General features: G+C 41.2%; 2 protein-coding genes across 2 annotated transcripts; one reads left to right on the forward strand and one right to left on the reverse strand.

Annotated features, from left to right (window-relative positions):
* Positions 1-48: 48 nt before the first annotated feature.
* Positions 49-1786, forward strand: LOC133968894 (cytochrome b-c1 complex subunit 6, mitochondrial-like). The gene is made up of 4 exons (XM_062405139.1): positions 49-208; positions 634-702; positions 1099-1260; positions 1394-1786. The coding sequence occupies exons 1-4, from the start codon at positions 161-163 to the stop codon at positions 1424-1426; spliced, it is 312 nt and encodes a 103-aa protein (XP_062261123.1). The 5' UTR covers positions 49-160; the 3' UTR covers positions 1427-1786.
* Positions 1787-2110: 324 nt separating this feature from the next.
* Positions 2111-10601, reverse strand: pif1 (PIF1 5'-to-3' DNA helicase homolog (S. cerevisiae)). The gene is made up of 13 exons (XM_062404757.1): positions 10534-10601; positions 9791-10360; positions 9286-9409; positions 8941-9066; positions 7877-8030; positions 7247-7361; positions 6655-6761; positions 6288-6427; positions 5469-5575; positions 5256-5343; positions 4255-4400; positions 2602-2793; positions 2111-2393 (listed from the first exon to the last, which is right to left on the reverse strand). Exons 2-13 carry the CDS (start codon positions 10334-10336, stop codon positions 2346-2348), a joined length of 1893 nt encoding a protein of 630 aa, XP_062260741.1. The 5' UTR covers positions 10337-10360; positions 10534-10601; the 3' UTR covers positions 2111-2345.
* Positions 10602-23449: the final 12848 nt, after the last annotated feature.

Here is a 23449-nt window from a genome sequence, read left to right on the forward strand (position 1 = left end):
CGTCAGCAATCTTTGTCCACCAATGGGAGGATACTTCCGGTATTCCTGCTCGCCGTTTCCTCTGTGTGACCGACGCTCCGACCTCACGTCCTCACCGAGCAGCAGCAGCTCATCTCCGCGGCTCCAGCTTCCGTCCTCTGCGGATTCCACAGCAGCAATCATGGTGTTCGAGAGGAAGATGATCACGTACGACGACCCCGACGAAGAGGTAATGAAAACACCGCGTCATGACCCTTAAATCACCATTTTACTCAGCGTCTTAAGCCAGGTTACACAACCGCAGTAGCGTCAGCCCGACTCCGGGTCAGTTCTGTCAGTTCAGTGTCAGCTCTATGGAAGAAGCTCAGTTAAATGTGAAGAGTCACATGTTGACGATCGGTAAAGAAGTCAAATCAGCTTCTAGTTTCAGTCACCAGATGTAGTGGGCTCGTTTTTATGATGACTGCTCTAGAGCGCCCCCCTCTGTTACATATATATCACGTCAGCGAATAGTTCCTGTTACTATGTTGGTTTTAAATATCTAGTCAACGACAGTTAAGGCCATGAGTATTATGATTGTAATTTTAGCTACATTACATTTTATTTTTCACATCCAACTAACTTAACACATTAGTATCTGTTGCCACTGAACAGGAGGAAGATCCACCTGCAGAGGAAGAAGAGGAGGAGGAGGAGGAAGAAGAGGAAGAGGAAGACATGGTGGTAAGTTTGTTTTCCGTGTATTTCATTAACCTTCATTGGGTATGAAAATTAACTCATCGCTCATCATACACACAAAGATCCCTAAGGAGAAACTATGAATGTATGAACTTCAGTAGACACATGGACAGATGCACTGCTTTATGTATAGCTTTTTATGTATAGTTTTTTTTTATTACTTTTAACACATTGCGGTTTGGCACTAGTTCACTCAAGTTATATTTATATCCGCATACTACTATGGGACTAAATAGAAATTGTAGTTGGTCCATTTTACCATGTTAGATTCCTGAATAACCTTCTCAATCAGCAGCTCAATCTAAGAGCTGTGTTGAAGTCGTGGCCTAATTTCCCCCAATATATATAATATCCAGCACATTTCTCCCTTGTCTGTCTCAGGACCCTTTAGAAACGTTACGAACCAAGTGCGAGCAGACTGAGCACTGTGTGCACCTCAAGGAGCGGCTGGAGGTCTGCGAAGCGCGGGTCGGCTCCAAGTCCAACACGACGGAGGAATGCACAGAAGAGCTCTTTGACTTCCTGCATGCACGGGACCATTGTGTAAGTGAGGGTGGACACTAAGAGCCACTCTTTATTTAGATTATAAAACGACCAGAGTGCAGATAACTTGTTTTGTGAAGAGCTCAATCGATGCCGCATTGATAATGTGAACTGTTCTGCTTTCTCACTACAGGTAGCACACAAGCTGTTCCACATTGTGAAATGACCGGCCTGCCCACTTCCCACCATTTGCAGAAATATTTATCTGATCAAATTGTAAAGTAATCCAGACAGCTCTGAAGACTATTGTTCTGTTTATTAATGTAAAAGAGTTTGCTTTGGTCCCTGCAATAAAGACATGTAACATTTTCTATACAGCTTGCAGATTTCCAGACAGTGTCAAACTGTTAGTAATTTATGAATCACTGCTTGTATGGATGATGGACTCACTCGTGTTGAATCATCACCCATAATGTAGTCGCTTCATATGCAAAAGTAAATTTGCTGCTCCGTTAATGGAGTTTACCTCATGTTTGGTCATAATTCAAAATTCTGACTAGAAAATAAAAAGGTGTTTGTTGGTTTCCATTTTGTCCGAGTTCCTCTTCTTTTTTTTTCCACACACACCTGTGTTGAATAGGTTGACTGTAATTTCAGTTTACAGAGCTACTAAAGATAACTTGACCCAACTAACATCTACATGATATAAAGCCACAAAACTGTATATGCACCTTAACCACATAAGGTGTGGCACCAAAAAGGCCCTCACACACTGATGTGTGTTCCCTTTACTTGATAACCATTTACAGAAGGAATACATTTATCTTTCCAACTCCTGCAAAGCCAAGAATAATATTGTTTTTTTCTTGTCAATTAACTAAAACCAGAGGCAATGATAAAATAAATACAGTTATGTTGAAATAAAGTTTTATTTGTTCACAAAAATCATAAATTAAAAATCAAGGCATTATAAAAATAAGTTCTTTAAAAACCGAAGTGTCAGTACTGAACACATGGTGGCAGTGTGACTTCAAGTTAAAACCACCAGTGAGGTAGTGGTGAATGAAAACCATGATATCACCAGTAGAAGGACAAAGCTCATGCACACAGTGCACAAAATTAGAGACGATGAGGAGTTCTCCTTTTCACCAAGAGTTTTCTTTGTTGTTGTCAACAAAATCATCCATGGAGGCCTGTAGACAACAGACGAGACAGTCATTTTATAAGATATAGAACAATAAGTTATAGATCTCCCATGTTATGTTCTTCTACAATTTCAAAATGAGGATATGTCCCAAATGCTTTGTGTTAAGTTTGACACTTTAAAGTCATTGTCTTTTTAAAAATAAATTAGTCTATCCATGTAGAGTTTTGGTAGAAAATGTGAGCAGCTGCACCAACCTGCATGAGCAGCCTCTCCTTCCTCAGTTTCTTGTAGAAGACGAGAACATCTGGATCCGCACGCACCACACGGGGGTCAAAGTCCATGACCCTCAGGCCTTCCAGGCTCCGAGCGCGGGACAACGCCACGTACGCCTGGCCGCTCTCAAACACGCGTGCCAGAGAGATTTCCACACAGTCCAGTGTCATTCCCTGAAAAGACAGGAGACTTGTTCACAGACCAGAACAATAAACAAACACGTACTATATTTAAAAACAAAGAATTGGATGGATAATTCAGGATTTAACCAGGAACCCCCTGACTCCAAGTTTTATTCACATCTCATTCTTATATATAAATACGTAGCACCTGTATACGTTTTTAGTTAAAACCTGTCACCTTCATCTACCAAAGACAGAGCTTTTTGCAGGCCCATTTATTTTTACCGAGAGATCAAAAGCAATCATTGCCGATTGTCTAAGATATGAGAAAATTTACCAACAGCCAAGTTTCAACAAATTTGTTTGGGACTTCTGTGTACTGTGCGTCGGCTCCTCTGCTGCAGATCAAACCCTTGAGACACATTGGCCGCGATCAATGAACTCAGTTACCCACAGGGGCCCCTATACTCTCCTCTATAACCAATGTCCGAGTGTGAGGCCGGGATCTCGGAGGCTGCTGTGGTATCAGAGTGGAAGGTACTGGTGTGACTGGCGATGACGCAGTTGCAGCTCATGTAAGGGGAACAGTGGTGCTGGGTCAGTGATCAGGGCCCTCTGTCCTTCAACACATAGCATTGTTACTCCTAAATTGCTCTCAGAAATGCACCGAAGTCGGGACATTTTCCTTTCTGGAGGGTTTGTATGTGAGAACGAATACGCCCAAGTCCGTTGCTTTGGACATTTTCCAGAGCTTTTCTTGCCAGCCCCTGGTGATATACAAGATGGGTAAGACACAGACGGAGGAGTGGACTTAAAGACTGATTCGGAGCTTTCGGTGTTTAAGGGCTCTCGATGTGCATTCTCTACCCAGACGCCACCGCTTGTCTGAATGTTTTGGACATTTTCCTGTTGTGAACACTTCAGACCCAGAGTTCATGTCTGCTCTAGACTCATCTAGCCGGAGTTTCTGTAATCATGTTACGGAGTGATGAAAGATATTACAGCTCACCTTGTGGGCAACATGAACGTCTGTTCCAAAGTGTCTAAAGACGCAGTGACCTAATGCTTGTAGGTTTCCTGTTCCTACTACTGTGCTGCCATTAGAAATGAGTTATTGAAAACAGACTATAACGACATTTGTCAGGAGAAGATCGGATTATCTTTATCTGATCACAGTCTACATTTGACCTCTCATTTCCCCTTCACTGTTGATCTGAACCCTGCACGACAATCAAAATCTGAACAAGACTGATCGTGCTCAGACACAGCAATCAAACCGTCTGCCATTTTTAGCTGCCTGGTCGTAATTACAAACTCTGTACAAAAGAATCATAAATTTATGTCTGGCCAATTCATTTATAAAAGAAATTAATCAAGTGAGTCATTCTTTCAATATAATCACACCACCCGGCCCGGGTGCTCCATGGCAAGGTCCTCCTCTAAAGCACAGTAAGGTTGTCATAGTGATGAGCAGTTTCTTCTCTGTAGGACTGGTACTGAACCAGTACTCACCTGGCTCTTGTGGATGGAGATGGCCCAGGCAAGTTTGAGTGGCAGCTGCTGTCGACTCAGGTGGATCCCACCGCCGGACTTAAACACCCAGCGTTCTTGTTTAAGCACCTCTGTAACGCCGCACAGGAAACGCACACGTGGGAGTCCTGTTGAAAAAGGAGTGAGTCAGACAACGACACTAAAAGCACTACAAATGATTTTCTATTCTGTTCATCCTGAACAGACTATCCACATGAAAGACATTGAACTATGAAGCAATTAGCAATCCTCCAGTGACGTTTTTTCGTTTGAATGGAAGGAGACTGGGACGAGGCAGCTCTAAATTGTTGGTGTTAAAATTAGAATTAAGACAGATGGTTGTATTTTCTGGGGGGGGGCTTAGGCGTGGCCTTGGAGTGGCCACGATCATGATTAACAGAACATAAGACAACAACTCTGGTGTGAGGAAAAATGGCTGTTGGGGTGGAGTACATCCTAAAATCAACCACACAAAATGACAAACAAAATAAAATGGTGGCACATAAGAACAAAATCAGCAGAGACAAACAAATAATATGGAGCTGCCCTGGGAACACTGGTAGAAAAGTATAACAGTCAATAATGGAACCACATAGAACGTTCCACTAACGTCACCAGGCGGCTCCATGGTCTAGAAAAATACACTGTGTCCACTCCTGTGTTTGTACATTACATATGAAGCTTGAGCCAGGAGACAGTTAGCTTAGCATAAAGACTGAAAACACAGGGGAAACGGCTAACCTGGTTCTGTCAAATTTTTTTCTCAGCCAGTAATCCTGTCAGTATTATTTATTGTGTACTGATTGAGCATATGGATTAAACGGATTATATAATGTTTAAAGTCAGAATCTAGAAGGTACCAATATGAACCTCAGAATGTCAAATCATTCCTTTAAGTAATCCTCTGTGATTCTCTCGCCATTCTAGACATGATTTCTCGCAGAGTTAAATACGTTTATAGATAGATAAAGATCATTACTAACCATGTTTTCCGGACTCAAAAGCCAGAACCACCCCTCTGGCTCCGTTCACCAGACCTCGACTGACATCCAGGTTCTTTGTCAGCATGACCTAAAAAAGAAAAAAACATTTAAAGCATCTCGTCACTCAAACAGATGCTTGATACATCCAACAAGTGCAGGATTGTATACGGCAACTAGTGGGTACAGAGCTTATTTTATGGATTGTGTTCAAACCTGAGCTCCCACTTTGAGTTGGATGAGTCTGTTGACTGGGCTGTGGACGTCTATAGTCTTCACCAGGCTTGGATCACTGTCGAGTGCCTCAAACACACGCACTGAACCTGACGGATGGATAGAAATTCATTTAAGAGGCTGGTGGGGACAATATAGTGAATGTAGACCGATTCATATACATAATATCATTGGATACAGACAAATACTCACTTAAATAACCTAAAGATTACCCACAATTTCTCGAGTTTGGATTATTTGCCCAAAAAACTATCAAAAATGTAAATTGCTGCCATACTGGGCCACACGTATTGAGTTATAGAGTTCCCTGAAACAATTATAAAGTTATTAAAAAAAGTGTTTTAAGTCAGAGTAAAATAGAATTACTCTCAGATGAGCACATATCTCCCCACTGGTCCAGTAGTCCCCTAATAAAACCGCATTTAAACTAACTAATTTTTATTTGAATCTTCACCAAATTACACTCACTCACTTTTTTAAATTCTGGACCCAGACTCTGATTTGGATCCAAACCAAAACCTTTCAAGTTCTTCCTTTGGTGATGCCTCACCCTCTCAAAAATGTCATGGAAGTTGGTTGCTTGTTTCATCAATAATAAAACTCCATTGCGGAGGTAACCAGAACAGGAAACTGCAGTCTGAGAACAATTAGCGTCCAGCAGAGAGTGAGGAACAGGAAACAGTTACCACACATGATTCAAACCCTGGAATCATGTTTTTTACCTGGTACAAAGCCACATAAGGTAACAGCTATTTCAAGATGACAATTTTTTTAAAAATGATTGGATGGAACAGTTCAGACCTTGCAGTTGCTGGAGTTTGTTGTCATTCGTGAGCTCCACGTCATCCTTGTGTGTGCACAGCCGGGTGGCTAGAATACCGTCCCTCTCGATGTTATGATAGGCACTTTTTAACAGCTTTGCAGTGACCTCCTCCGTCACCCTGTAGGGTGTAAGATTAAGACACCACGCAAAAGTTATGTTGGGCTGAACAAAGAAGAAAAGAATGTACCATTAACAGCTCTAAATGCATCGACCATTTATATATAAAATGTACAACCCATCACCCTGCGCATTTGACATTAATCTATTAAAAATAATTGGTACCTGGTGGCCACATTAGCTGGAAAAGGGACAGTGATTATTGTATTATTATTTTTATTATGTCACCTGCCCACTCTCACTGCCTGCAGCAGGGAGATGAAGGTCTGGTCCGTTTGCCTCCGCACTTCTGTTAGCTCCATGTTGACCTGGATGACCTTACGCCAGCACCTGGCCTGAGGGTTCACGGATGAGAAGCTCTTTTTCAAAAAACAGCCATGAACGCTCTTTTAGGCAATAACCAGTCTGTAGAGTAGGTCCTAACTCAAGGCAACTGCAAAGACAATCATTGAATGTCTGAATGACTCACTGACTCCAAGTGATGTTTTCACTAGTGCATTTGTTCTAAGTTGTTCGAATTATTGTTTTCTTTACCCTAGAATGTACCATTTACGTTTAAATACCTTATATGTAGAAGGAGTCCTTTTATGTTTCTATGACAACCCAAGGGTACCAAAAGTTATCTTTCATGTGAGGTGAGGCATTCAGCTGCAATATGCAACTTCACCACTAGAGGTCATTAAACTCTGCTCAATGAACCTTTAGGAAAAAAAACTAGATCTATTTCAGGGCACTTTATCACAGTATTTATTCGTAATGCAAAATGCTCGTAACAATATGACACAAATATAGAAAGCGTCAATTTCCATGACGTTCTGACCTGGAAGCAGAAGATAGCTTTCTCCTTTCCTTTGGAAACAGGAGGAAGCTGAAGGAAGTCACCACATATGATCAGCTGGATTCCTCCGAACGGCTCAGTCGACCTCTTCACTGACCTAAAGGAGAACAGTGAAGAGTTGTAAATCATGAAAGATGAATTTAAGGATTTTTATCCCGAAAGTGTAAAATATGTTATCACACAAAACAAAGAAATGTTGAGTATCGTGTCAAGACTTATTAGTTATCAAGTTCTGTGGAGGGTCAATTGAGATCATTGACACAGTTTCCTGTACATGATGAAATAATATCAGGAAAGCTTTACATAAAAACGAAATTTTAACGTCATAATGAATTGATCAAGATCTTTTTAGATTTTCTATGAATTAAGGCTATTAGTTCTCTTCTAGTGTAAGTATCATAATTAAATTAAACAGTTACAGCCACCTCTGTAGCAAATCTCTGTTCTGTAGCCACAATAGAAGAAAAAGGCACAGAGGAAAAGCTCAAACCAAAAAAAGCAGTTTTACTGTATTAAAGTTTATGCAAATGTATAATATAGCACCATTGAAATTTATTCAGTTACACTGCAGCCAGATGTAGTATCAACGTTCGGCTTTGACTCTCCTCTCACCTGGCGACCGACTCCAGCTTGTCAAAGAACTGAGCCTGCACCATGGAGACCTCGTCGATGATGAGGTGTCGACAGGTGGTCCAGTGCGGCAGCACCCCGGGCCGCTGAGCCAGCTCGATACACTGCTCCAGAGGGGCCGAGCCCGAGCCAATACCTGGACGGATGGCCAGAGGAGACACAAACTAATAACACCATTCAGATACATAATTCACACCCTCTCCTGTATATTAAGGTTGATCCAAAACATCTGTTAACGTGGCGAGACGGTCAACAGCATCCATCAATAATATTAAAGAGTCCTAATCTAATATACACCCACACACTGTTACACAAGTCAAATAATTTTGGTTTAGAAAAAATACTTTAAAAACAAAATATTGAATGGACTTGGGATGGATTAAATAGGTATATATTTATTCTGATTGGTTCAACGTGTGATTCAAGTATGATGCAACAGAGGTAGGTCTCTCACATTAACCATAAAGCTTAACGTTTAAGGGAACTGTGGATTTCCTTAGAAGAATTTCTTTCACTGGGATTTGCTATGACTGTTTGTTTAATTTCTTCTTGATTTTGTCATATTTTGTTTCGACATGGAAATTCAAATGAAAAACTATGAAAATGAAAAACAGCCTGCCGATCGACCCAAATGAAAGAACAAAAGAAATAGCTTATATATGAGGTATATAGGTTTTAGCTCATCAACATAGAGTTACCTACTGTCTTGTCTGTTTTGTATCATTGAAAAGTAAATATACTTGGGTTTTGGACAAACAAATCCAGAAGGTTAAAAGATTGACTCTGAAAATAAGATTGAATTATAAATAAATACATTTTAAGCGGCAGCTCTACTGATGAAGATGCTGACTCATACTTTTCTTTTTTAGGACAAGGAAAAAAAAAAGAGAAAAGGAAACAGATGATTGCTCATCCTAATTGAGTTTTTGTGACATGCCCTTGTGGAAACCAGCAAATTTAACAATCACCTGTACAAGCGTTAGTACATCTAAATATATAAACAGATACACTTCTATTTAATTTCTATTTAGTTGACAATAACAAACCTGCAAAGTTGTGCAGCGTTGTTCCTCCGATGTGCGATGCAGCCACTCCTGTACTGGCTGTGGCGAAGGTGCTCTTTGGAGGAAGAGATCCCATGATCCTCTTTAACAAGAACGACTTCCCTGTGCCTGAAAAACACAAAAAGTCAACTAGCTCAGAACTGATGATAATTCAAAAAGACATATACACTTACACCTGGTGGTATGACACCATAAATGTGCCATGGAAGCAGATTTACACCAGGTTTGGTGAGATGTTAACATGAATGAAAGAAAACATTGTGACCACATGACACCAGGAAACAATTTGGTTGACGTACAGTTCATGCTATGAAAATGTCATATTACCAGCACTTCCAGTAAAGAAGACGTTCTTTCCACTCAGCACTGCACTGAGAACAGCTGCCTGCTCTTTATTCAGCTTACGTGAGGGCAGAGACAGGATGGGCTTCTTACTGGGATTCGTCTTCACCTGAAAGAGTCAACTTTAAGTTAGTGACGCATCATCTTCAAGGACGAGTCTTGTAAAGTGCTGCATTCAAAGTGGACATTCAAGGCTTGTGTGTTGAAAAAGCTTTGAATTCAACTAAGATGTTTATGTCAAGCACTTGCACAAAAAAAACATTGATTTGAAAAAAGCATTTACAACACTGATGAGTGTCTAAGATAAATGGAGAGGTGTATTAATAAAACAGTCAGACAAAATTGAAGGAAGCAGTGTTATTGCTAAAAATGATAGATATTGCCATTCACATAAAACCTATAGATGTAAAGGGTTCAATAACACATTAAAAACAGTTAAATTATCCAGATTTGAAAGGGATCCGATCCAGTGAGCGAGTGTAGAACTCACAGGACTGAAGTTGCTGTCAGGCCTCGACCTCTTGACCTGGCGTCCAGCAGCCGTCACCTGGTTGGTGCGCTCCGTGAGGCCTGTGGGAGCCTCTTTGCTCCTCATCTCGTTGACCTTCTGGATGTCTTTCTGCTGCAGGGGGCTGATGGACTCGAAGCTGCGAGGTCGACCCGCCTGCAGCTTCTCCCTGTGGCTCAGGGGCTTGCTGCTCTGCCAGGCCTGGTGCTTGATGCTCAGGGTCTTGAGGAAGAGGCAGAGCCGGTCGGGGGGACAGTTGGAGATGAGCAGCTGGATGTTCTCCTGCAGCAGCTTCACGGTGCACTTTCCCTCTCTGGCGAACTTGGTAAAGAGCTTGAAGTCCTTCAGGTGGAAGCTCTGCGGGACTTTGCCGTCGTGCAGCCGCAGGATGATCTCCTGGAACTCGTTGCGGCCCAGGGTGACGGAGGCTCTGCGGAGGAGCTGCCTGCGGGAGACCTGACCGGCGGAGTTGAGCTGCTCCACGGTCACACAGCACTGCAGCTGGGCTCCGTCCTCTCCGGCCAACATGGCTGCGGCTCTCTGACGATCCAACTGGGAATAATCACAAACGCATGTTATTCTGATGGTGCGAGAGAAATGTTTGTATGAAACAGGATCAGTGTTTTGTGTCCTCAGACTGAGCTGAGTCCACGTAACGCTGCCACAGCTGCGCAGACTTTACTCCGTGATCTGAAACCTTCTCCAGATCAACTCCCACCTCTTACCTTTGTGTTTTTAAAGTAAAGTCAGACCGGATCTCTGTCTCACTCCTTCCTCGTGTCTCCGCACAGCTGCTCTGAAAGAGAAGCCACCGATTTTCAAATTGTCGGTGCGTGAGATCAGCCAATGGCAGCGCGACGCTCCCGGCCAATCAGAGGGAGGATATTTAACAAAGCGCCCAATGAGCGACAAGCAGGGACGCGTCGTATCTGTGAGAGAAAACCCTATGGAGGAAACACATGGCTATCCGGAAAAGGAAAACAGCAACAGTGCTACTCCAGCCTAGATAACGGATTAATTTATTATAATGTGAATTATGATTATTTATTTATTAATGTATATAGCCTAACCTTTGCAGATGCCAACTGGGAGATTATTTCATGATTATACTTTGCATCATTTATCTGAATCTGTAGAGTCACTTGTGACTAGAGATATAATACTACTACTTTATGGAACGCTATTATTATATTAATTTAATAATGATAATAATAGTAATAATTATAGAGATAAAAGACCATTAATAGCCCTGCACCCCAAATGAATCCTGGGATATACTTTCCTAAATAGTTTTAGCTGAGGCTTAAACTGATACTGTCTTATTTCCTCAGGCAATTAATTCAGTGCTCAGGTCCCTGGTGGCAATGTTCTGCAGCCCCTTGTTTTCAGCCCATATTCAGAAATAGACAGCAGGAACTTGCCTGAAGATCGCAAGCTGGTGCCAGGCCATGAAGAGCCTTACAGAAATCAACAGCATTATAAAATCAGTCCTAAACCAGACTGGGAGCCAGTGTTAAAACATGAGAAGAGGTGTGATGTGATCATATCCCTTGGTTCTAGTTAATAACCTTGCAAATAAGTGTGATCGATTAAAAAGTACAATATGTGACAGGCAGGGTGGGGGTGTTTGATCAGTGTCTGTCGAAATCAGTCTCACTTACACTTTGATGATCAGCCTGGCTCTAGTCAAAGTCTCAAGTAAAATGTCCGTAAGAAGGTGATAACAAAACAAAGAAAATATCATGATCAACCCCAAATTAGTATACATTTAAAATATTATCATTACCTTATTATTCATGAGTTTAAGTGGAACATCTTGTAAAGGAAAGTGTTTCTTATTGTACTGATCACAAGTCAAGATGCCCATTTAGGTCTTCAAGTGTAATTTCCTCATTAGTTTCCACATCCTGAGTCTGTCAAACATGTTGACTAGTAGATGGTGGTGCAGCAGCAAGAGAGAAATAGAAAATGTTTTCATCTTTACTGCTGCCCTTTTCTGAAATACACATTTTAATACTTTGCTCTATACAAAATAAAGTGCAAAATAGAAATATTATCCACATTTAAATATAGCAATACTTTATATTTCAAGTAGTGAATTTGCAATTCATTTTTATATGAAACAAATGTATTTTAAATGTAACAAAACACATAAACACACATACACACACATATACACATAGGGGAGAGCCGGGTAATGTGAGACATTTTTTACATTTACTCCCCTCTAGGCGAGCTAAAATGATATATCAATACAATTTACACATTTCCCATTAATTCAGGATGTTTTCTAGCAATTGAAATGATCAGAATGTCTTCAGGACAAAGGGCAGTGAAAATATGATTGTTTTAAAAAAAGTGTTCTTGTGTCCCACTTTACCCCAGCTACGGGGTAAAGTGATCCTCTTACTTTTTCCACTTTAAATCTACCATAACAACACATGTTGTAATAGTTAAAATCCTGACAGCTAGATTGACAACTACTAATATCGGACTGGTAACAGAATCATGGGGATTGGTCAATTAAGCACATTTATGATTATTATGATTCATGTGATCTCTTGCACACCCTAGCTTACCTGCACATTGTTTCTCTGTCTAATTGGCAGGGACAGGGATTTTGTTTTTCTCTGCGTATTCAAATGCCAGTTCACTGCACTTAACTGGAGCAAGGCCATGGAACTGGTCAGCTAGTTGTTTCAAGTGTTTGGCAAGCTCCTCCTCCATCTCATCTGTGAATATTCTCTTTACCTCAGCTACTGCATCCCAGGCTACTGATTTTACTTTCCCTTTCTCTTTTTTCTTTATGAATCTTTGTAAAGACTTCTTTCCCTGCATGACCTCAGCGGCTGCACTCTCCATCTCTGTGAGGGGTGTTTGGCCCCAGGTTGTCTTTCTGGTTTATTGTTTCTTGGCATTATGGCTTTTCTACAATGTTTATGACATTAAAAATAAAACATATATAATGTAATACAACACTAGTTTTTCTTGCAAAGTCCATGACTGGTTATATTTTAACCATTCATGAGGCAGACACATTATCTCATATAGAGCTGGATTCAAATGCCATTTAAAAGCGGTCACCTTCTTTGTTATTGTATCTGAAAGCATTAGAAATTATAATTTCTAAGTGTAGTGTTTGCCATTTCTTTCTTATTTCTCATCTTAAACAGTAAATGGTCCTTTCAATCTTTGCAGGACACACTTGTATAAGCGCTAGCACTTCACTGCTCGTCCAAAAACAGGACAAGATGATGAACTGCAGTGCTCGCCATCACCATGATACGGTTAAATCACAATGTGTTGACAAGACCCCTGATGACCTCAGGACAACGGGGATGACGCAACCCAGTGCATTCTAGAGAGGTTCAGGTTCTCCTGATCTGTTTGGATGCTGCAGTCAGGTCCTCCAACCAGCCGCCGCATCCAGCTTCACCTCAGAGACAGCAGCCGAAAATATGGACAAGGACCATCACAATGGGATACTCAATATTCTATAGCTTTGTTCTTATGCCTGTGTTTCTTTATAGAATAATAATGAACAGCATTGTCCGAGCCTCCTTATCAGATACGTGTAGAGTCTGAGTACTTCTATTTTCAAATAACAATGTAAAATAATCAGCTCTAACTTGAATACGTTTTTGTGAGTTTGAATACTGGTGATAGTCCGGAGAGGGGATAGATAATTTCCATGGAAATGACCTCTTTGCAGGCAAAATGTTAATCAGTGCTCTTTGAAGGCCGACCTTCAACCTCCATAATAAAAAATTCCATTTGATTAAAATGCGTCCAGCAGAATGAGGGGATATTTTTAAAACATTAAAAAGTTTTCCATTTTGGGGATTAATCATGAGGAATGAATCATTCCTGTTATGAAAAACAACACTCTCTGCGTCAAGTGGATTAAGTCGGTAGGTTACCGTAACAGTGGCTTGTTGTGGATTCAAGCTTGCAGGGTTTAAGGTGACTTTGCTTGTAAGAGCTGCAGCCGTGGAACGTTTATAGTAAACACCGGCCCATGAGTTATAAAGATGAGCACAGCAACATCACTCAAAACCGGTGCAAACCACAACAACTTTTAATTATTTGTGTTCCAGCTAAACAGAAGAGCAACAGTGATTTCCCGACATTATGTGAAAATGGAAAGATACCTCTAATGGGGAAATGTTTAAAAGCCTTAAGTAATGAGTGCACAGTCTTCTTTGAGGCAAATTATCATCAGCAGTAAGATGCATTAGAGCAAATTTTCATTAGCATATGATGCCTCTTATCTTGTAGCCTATATTGAAATGGCAGAGGAGGACGCTCTTTGCCACTTACATTCTGACCACAGTCTGATCATTAATAGACAAATGGTGAATACTGGTGCCTCTTAACTCCCATAATCCTCCAGTGACATTATGGGACATGTGATTGTATCAAATTATAAAGGGGATAACTTAATAAATGTGAGTTTTTCTTACACTGCGGCAGCAAAAGAGCTGGTTTTGTCATTGTGCTGGTCCATCTGTAATAAGCTAATTAAGGTCTGGACACAAAAACACAGAGCAAAGGTGCTGGTTTGTTTTTATATGAGGTTTGGGGTCAGGCAATTATCCCTAAATATCCTTGGGGATATTTGCATAATTTCTTTCTCAGTAATCTCTGCTCTGCCCCCCCAGCCTTTACCATGATGTCTGTCTGTACAGTAACAGATCTGCAGACGGAGGCAGAGACCTCATTGTATCCTGCCAAAGTAAAGGGCACATCTATTACCATCCCCATATCCATCCGCACACACACACACACACGCGCGCACGCACACACGCACACACACACGCGCGCGCGCGCGCGCGCGCGCACACACACACACACACACACACACACACACACACACACACACACACACACACACACACACACACGTCTGCTAACCAATATTGTTACTCCAGATTAACCTGAAGGTGCAGATCCTCTTCCCAGCTCAACAGCCAATTATGTCTAGCTTTTGAATCTGAAGTCAAAGGTGGTATAAAGAGCAGATACAGCTTCGCACGGCTTCTATTTTCACACCTTTGCCATGTGTAGTTTGCATGTGGTTGATTCCTTCAAACCCTTCATGCTATAATAGGGGATAAAGAGAAGACAGGATTTGTTGAATAATCTGAACCTTTTTGTTGCCTTGCTCTGTTTTGTTGTGTGCAAGGACAGGAAGGAGGGAATATTACAAATATTTTAATATAAAGACATCTTTTATGAAAGAGTTAGCTTTACACATTATAACATTTACCTTTTAATCTCCTAGTAATGATTCAATAAATCATGAACACTAGGGAATAGGGAGTACTTTTACATGTTGGTTTATTTACTTAAACTTAAGTTTCCATTTATGGATTTCTGACTAAACTTGTACCTGAGCATGAGATATATCCACAAGATATTTGTGTTATGGAAGTGGAGGTTTAGTGAGAAAACTAAGTTCCTTGTACAAAACTAAAATCAAACAAAACATGTGTTTTTCATCTTGATTCTGCAGGTCAATGTTGTGATTGAAACATAAACCCCACACACCTACAATTTGCATTGCACTATACAAACAGACAAACATGTGCATTTGCATTTTTAAATTAGCAGACAAACCAAACAGAAAATCGGAATCATGTTTTGCACATTAAATATACCTCACCCCAGATGCCCGCATTGCATTTACTTGTAAGATGTTGATATTATTTTCTACACATAGAGCAGAATCTTTTTCTGCAAGCATTCAAATCCGGCCCACTGCTTCGAGACAAGTAGCCCCCTACAGATTCATTATTTCTGGAGTGGAGCAATACGGCCTATGACTCAACCTGGTGTTTCTAAGAACGCAAACGTAGTCTGTGACAGTGAGTCCAGTACAGCATTAATCCAATCCTTTACTAAGATATCGAGCTGGCTCTGGAAATTGGTCCCTTTGATGAAAAGGAAAATGCCTTGAAAGAGACGGAGGACATACAATAGGATGAATGAGAGGATCCTTCATCATTAACTACAAAAAATACAGGATGAGCAGCAGACTCCAAGTAAGATATATTTATCTGACATTTGCTACATCAACAAAAATGCAGTCCAAACCAGACTGAAACCAACATCAAGCAAGTGAGTTTGTAATAAAGAGCAAATTTCTTCATTATGTCTTTATTTTTCGATCATAACGTTTGATCAACCCATTCTTTCTTTTGAAGAAAAAGCTGTCATGATAATTAAATTCAAGCTTATCTGAACATGTAGAGACGCCCATCACAGCCAACACATATGAAGATTTGATCAATAAGATTAAACCCATTAAAATGCACAAAGTTAAAGAAATACAATACGTATACATTGGAATTCGATCCCTTTTGAAAGAGACTGTGACTGTGGTATCAGGATAGAAAAGTTTATCGGTGGATAAAAGTGACTCAGAAGAAAATAGTAATAATTATCAGTGAAGAATTTAATTTTAAATATGTATTGTTATATGGTTTGTTTAAATTCATCGACCCCTGATTTCATCAAGATTGTGTTTGACTCTTCTGTTGTCTTCATTTGATTGCAGCCTTGAGTAATCCTACACAATTATCAAGATGTTCTGTTTCTCAAAACCGATTTCGAGCCAGCCATGGTGCCATCGCCATGGAAACACATCTAGTGCGATAACAGCTTCCTCCTTTCATTTGGCAATTGTAGAGCTTAAAAAAATCTGCAGTGACATAAAATAATATATACATATACAATGTAATACTGCTGGTGACTGACAAAAAAATGTAAATGAGTTCATTAAAATCTGCTTATTAAACTATGGCTCAAGCAGATCATTAAAGGCTGTGAAATTATCATTTTGAAAACCGTGTCTTTATCAGATCAGTTTATCTAATATATTCTGTCCTTTCCTCCTCATGCCGTCCTGATGACAGGTGAGGCTGTGACTCTGCATGTTCAGTAGACAGTAATAAGTCAGAGGTGCTGGCAGAGAACTGGCACTCAGTCTACAGTAATGGGGCTGCTGAGTTGTCACATTTGTGCGGCTGGAACACAACTGTGACACATTTAAAACAATTACTATTACAGGCAAAATGGCCCCCTGTAGATGGCAGAACTCCGCCAAGGCTCAACGGACCCCTTAGATCCAGCATCAAAGTCAACATGTTTGTTTCATATAGTCCTGAAGCCGCAATTGTTTTAGAATGTAGGACAAGATGTTGAATGTCCCTCGAGTGTATGAAGGTCTTCTGCACAATTAACCAAATACCAGTAGATGTTAGCAGATGTTAGCGTATACTAGCAGAGAGACGATGGACTAGTGGCAGAAAGTGCAACTATGGGAAAAAAAATCCAACGGTGATCTCTGGTTGGAATCCGCGGAGTGACAACAAGAACAACATGCCTGGACAACACCTGGATCTGTTCCACACTGTCAAAGTGCTTACCCCACCCCACTGTCTAAGTGCCACTGAGCAAGGCACCTTACTCCCCTAACACCTGCTCCCTGGGGCGTTGTGCATGGCTGCCCACTGCTCTGTGTGTCCTCCTGTGTACACCAGATGGGTCATTGCAGAAAACAAATTTCCCCCCTTGCATGTTGTGTGTGTTTGCATGTGTGTGGGACTAATAAAGTGTATCTGTATCTCAAGGGTTACAATGCTTATTGTTAAAAATCAAGGATACAGGCTGAACGTGAGGGTACTCTGAGGCTAAAGATAAATCTGATTTATCTTTAGCCTCAGTAGATCAGACCTCCACTGACTAATATAGTTGGTTGATCAAACCTGGATGTATGTCCCTAGTCTTGGAGCCCAGTTGGGCTCTCTCCTCCATTTGCTGCAGCGTTCTGCAGTGTGATATGCTTCTTTTATGGTCTGGTGCAAGGCTTGCCCGTGGATCCACAGATCTTTGAGCAACCTGATTGTGTGATGTTGCAATGAAACCCCTGCAGCCATGCACCACAGAGTCAACTTTTGCTTTCCAGCCACTTTGCCTCAAATCAATCTCTAATTTTCCTCTCATTCGCTTCATCACAAGCATCCTGGTAATTTCAATTCTACAAAGACATGCTGGGTGCTGGACCACAGTACCAGGTCTTATGCTGGTAGTGACCACATGTGATGGGACTGCAAGCCGCTGGCCCACGTCCACCAACATTTTCATCAAGATCCAGAAATGATTCCTTGAGGAAATCTGTGAAAAAAATCTGCCCTATCTCACAATGTCATAGAAGGTGAAAAAACAATCTGGATCTGCCCATTAGTTCGGATCCACCTCCAAAGTTTGACGGGTACTTTTTTGGTCCATGACGCATCATTCAACTAAGTTTCGTTGAAATCCGTTCAGTAGTTTTTGTGTAATCCTGTAAAAAATTCATCCAACTAACAAACAGACCACGATCGACAGAGTTAAAATTATAACTTCCGCGTAGGTAATTAACATTCTGTTTGAGGAAATCAGAAACAGTAAACACCCTCCAATAGAAGAGAGAAGACACCTTCAGCGTCACCTCTCAGTGGTTTGTGTCCTCTGGTGGCAGATATGATGACAACTGATAAATGACTCATTTTCCTATCAATTAATGACTTTGCCTGTGACTCCATGCTCTGTTTAACAGGTGTCTAAAACTGCTTTTAAATGCCTGTGAAAATGATTTGCCTCATATTCATTATTTTTAATTAGGTAGTCGATTTATTACCTTTGCAATGTTCATGCTGTTTTGTTGGTGAAAGAAGGAGACAAGTCCTCTTTCGATCTTTCAGCAGAGGTATATATATTGTAGTTTGGCCAAATACGTCTGTCTCTAAATGTTGTCCTCTGTTTTTTCCGTGAAAATTATGTTTAGAGAGGCTGCAAACATCATAATACAAAATAATAAAATATAGAAGACAGGAAATGATGGGAGACGGGTAAAGCGAATATAGTCAACAGACGTTGAGTTGGAGGCTGTTCACATAAAGAAATGTGTTGTTAAACGACTTTAAGGCCAAAGATCACAGACTCGCGAGCTGAAACAGTTTAATAAATGATTTATTGTCATTGTCTTTTGGTTTGAGTGATGCATTTTTTTCACCAGAGTGTTGTCGAAGCATTGTGGACAGTGAGAGGAGGCAGTGAGGTGACGGCCTAGCAAGTGCAGGTGATGGGACGAGGAAGATAAAATCCAAACAGGAAACGCATATGGAGATAGATGTGATCTAAAACTGGCCTGAACACTGGAAACTCAGGGTTAGGAATATTCTAAATGACAGATTAGAGTTTGGCCGTGACTCTACCAATCTGAACAATCTGGTGTAGGGAGATTTCTCTCTCTCTGTCTCACAAAAACACACACACACACGTTCCTTATCGCTCAAAATATAAATAATAAAATATATATAATAAGGATATAATAAGGTTCTGGGAAATTTTTGCAGCCTGATGGAAGCAAACTTTTCTGCTGATTTCTGACCATCGTCTCTGCTTCAGTGGTGTGCCTCTCTTACTGAAGACTCTGTTAGTGCGCGGGCAGGATGCACACAGGCAGGTCGTTGGTTTGTGACAGACAAGTACGCCAGCCAATCATTTCATTCAGACCGAATGAACAACTGAGGGCCACGGACACCAGCTTTTTTTCTTTCTTTTTCAACGACTTGATTTATTCATGGCCATTGGGAAAGGAAGAGGATTTCAACAGATGAGATATAAAGTGTCTCAGACACAACTTTACAACCATACATTTAACCGTAATACACACATAACCTAAATCCCTTAACATCTAACCTTAACCAGGACCTCAGAGTTTAGTATTGAGCTTTGGTCCAAATTAGGTCTACTGATCCTGACAAGGTCAGTGTTTATACTGGAAAATGTCCCAAAAAAACAAACACACAGGCACACGCAGACGCAAACAACACACACACACACACACACACATTTTGGCTGGTCTGTGCTTTCGGGCAACAATGGTGGTTAGTTATTTAGTTTTGATGGTTAGGGGACAAATTATGTCAGTGAGAGTAAAGCGAAAACTAATACATTTCATTGTTTCATTATAGTGATAATACAAAAAACATATTGTTTTCATTTCACACAATGAAAGACGATGATACATTTTCTCTATTACAGAGATATGAAACCTGACACTCATCCCTCTTGGGGCAGGTTTCATTATGCCTCCTGGTTTCTCTGAACTCTCTGGAAATTCTGTGGATAATGTGATATTCATCCTCTCATGGTCTACTCTTCAGTCTTCAGAAGTGCAGGATTGTGTGAAACGGATACTCAAGGGTGCTGTGATGGGATTAACATCTAGTGTCTCATCACTGGAGATTAAACAGTGGAGGCACTGTTTGGAGGAGAGATGAGGGGAGATGACTGCTCATAACATTGAGTGTCACCTTAATAATAGAAGAGTGGGCAGTGGGTGGTCTGCATTGTGTGTGGAGGTGATGCTACAGGTATGAGCCCATTAATACACTGACACCACTGTCAGATTTTAAAGCTTTTAATTGCATATTCTCAGACATGTATCGTCAGTTAAAAATAAATGTATTGTCTTTGAATTGACAAACATTCATGGAAATATAAACAGCTTTTTTGTTGCCTGAATATTGTCACATCATTTTCAAGATCACAGTTCAGACAGACAGGGTGAACAAACTGACAGTTCCTGGATAAATCTCTAATCCACGACACAAAAATCTTTTAAACAATGCATTTCATTATTTTCAGCCTTCAGCGTGAGTCAGGAGTCATGCAAACGCTGCCGCCGATGACCTCCCTCCCTTCTCTCTGATCCAAGGTGCTGTTAAGTCAGGTGCCTGCAGGTCTTTGTCTGAAATGAAAACTTACAACCCACGACTGATACACATGATTACTCATCCCTGTTAAAGAGGCATGAATCAGTCAAAATGTCTTTACATTAGTACACAAAGTGAAATAGATTCCAAACGTGACGTGGGGATGGTTAAACACCGATTTGCAGTTTTTCTCTCCACACACATGCACATTCAATTTTTAATTAGACCAGTTAGTATGCACCGACATGTTGAACATTGGATCTGTTTTTTTCAGAAAGTTGGTACAGATCTGTTGGCAGTGAGGGGGGGGGGGGGGGGGGCTGGGTGGGGGGATGAGAGTGTGTGTGTGGTTGTCTTAGCAGTAGCTCATGATGAAAATGTTTAATATCCTGCAGCAATCTGACCCATGAAGTGAAAGCCCATGATGGAGGACCATTAGCACTGATCGCGGCTCTCTGGCTGAGCATGGTGAGCCAGTTATCGTCTCCAGAGAGAGAGGGGGGGGGGGGAGAGAGAGCACGAGAGACAGAGAAAGAGAGAGCGAGAGAGAGGGGTCTTCCCTAAGTGTTTTCTATAGGAAAATGACCTGTGGTGTTTGTACTGTGTGAATAGACTGATGGATCTAAATTGAAGGACCAGGGATTTTATCATGAATGAAGGAAAGATTATGTCTTACTGTGACCTCAGCATCTACTCACACATCTGTGAAGATCACCAAAGCTTTAAAAATGAATTAAACTGGCCAGGTCAAATTTTATATTATATTGTAAATATTGTCCATTAAGACCCCTATATCCTCCAAAGGAAAGAATGTCTACCTTGTTACCCTGAGGTTTACCTGTATGAATGTTTATTCCCTCAACCGGAGGCTCGTCCATCGTATCTTATGACCTTGGTTGCTATGGCAACTACAGATGGGCAGTGGAACAGTAGGATTGTTTCAGTTTCTTCACATTTATCCTTGAAACAGAAAATGAACTATTGCACAAACGCCTAAATAAAAATGTTGTACATATTTGAATTATATATTAATATTTGACCCGTACAATGCTCCTGGTAGACCGTAAGACGTTTTGTGGGGCACCAGGCAAATTAAAGTGTATAGATGTCCGTAAATCTTTGGCACCACCTGAGGCTACTCTTTAATTAAATGTTGCCGGTTTTCCGGGGGTCACAGCTGTTTGAGCCATGGACACTCCCACCTTTATTTACAGCCAATAGGCATTGATTTACCTTTTTTTACAAATCTAATGTGATTGGTTGACCCTCGACGCTGTCTCAGGTACATCCACCATCACTGAGTTACTAGCGCTGAGAGATGGCCGACAAAGATATGGCGACTCTAAGTGGAACTGCGAAAAGTGCACAGACCCGATCTACAGATTCAGCAGCAAGGGATGAAGATGAGCTCAAACCCGGAGCTTCTCCCGCTCTCGTTATGAGTAACAGGTGGCTGACTGGATGTGGTGTCAGTAAAGCCTTTCATGTCTTCCCCTGGTTGCTGTTTCAAAGTGTGACGATGGGTGTGCGAGACCTAAAACATCTCCCTGAAAAATGCAAACCGCATGAAAGCTGCCACAGTGAATTAGTCACGATGAGGCTGCACTTTTGCAGAAGGCTTAGCATTGCACAGCAGCTCAATGAAGGCTACAGGGTTGGCACATTGTGTGGTGTGTTGTTTCAGTTGAGTCTGGCTTCAGTTTTTTGCCCCCCCATTAAATAATTAAACTGCACCCACCCCAAAACATTTTATCACCAGCCGCCACTGCTCACTGGTATCTCTAAAATCCCAAATACACCTCCATAGACAGTTTTTAGGTTGACATCTGATGTATTTTCATTCATTCTATGTGCAGCCAATTTATTCAGTTTTACACAACTCAAATACCTTTTGAAGACATTTTGCGAAGTGGCGGTCAATGAATTTATCACTTGCACTGCACATAGCTCCAGGCTGAGGAGCAGAGACGAGGTGAACGATGGAGATGTGTGGGATGTACACACATGTAACGGAATATATACAAACGGAAGGCTGACCTACACTGACATGTAGCAGGACATGTGTGGGATGTTAGCATGCAGAAGTGACTGAGAAAACAACTGTCAAGTGATTGTGTCTTTGTGTCTTTGTGTCTTTGTGTGTGTGTGTGTGTGTGTGTGTGTGTGTGTGTGTGTGTGTGTGCGTTTGTGAATGTGGGAGGAACAGATATCTATTGCTCCTGGGGTGTATCACACCAGTAGTGTTTAATAAACCCCAGAGCAGGCCTACAAACACAGATGTTATTCATTCGTAACGTACCATCTGGAAAAATAAAAAAACAGCCTTATAAACAAGCTGATAACACTAAACATAATTTTTAAAAAGAAAAGAGAGAAAATTAAGTCATACATTAAATGGAAGGACAAGAGACAAAAGAGAGAGGCCCAAGGAGGAAAAAAGAAAGATTGAAGGCGAGGGTAGAGGGTCTAAATGAGCTTGAGCCTCCCCAGTGTAATGAGCTTGGCAGCCTGCAGCAGGAGCCACGGTGTGATTGGAAGAAACAGTGGTGGAAGTAGAAAGATCATTTAGAGCTGGATGATGACATCGGAGAGACGCAATGCCCCCCCGCCACTGAGCAGCGTGATGACACAAAGACAGTAACATCACCATCGAATTACAGCGGGGACGCAGACGTCACCGCCGCACCTCATTCCTTCACTCAACCCAGGAAGGAAACTCACCGTCAATATGTTACTCCCTCAGGAGTGTGTGTGTGACTGAATGACGGGAGTGTGTAACTACTATAAATACTATGGGGCGGTTGAATGCTTCTGCCCATTCAGCTGCAATGTACATCCATGTCTGTCCAGACACAATGCAATGAAGACTTTGAAA

This window comes from Platichthys flesus, chromosome 14 (genome assembly GCF_949316205.1).
Source record: "Platichthys flesus chromosome 14, fPlaFle2.1, whole genome shotgun sequence".
Classification (NCBI taxonomy): domain Eukaryota; kingdom Metazoa; phylum Chordata; class Actinopteri; order Pleuronectiformes; family Pleuronectidae; genus Platichthys; species Platichthys flesus.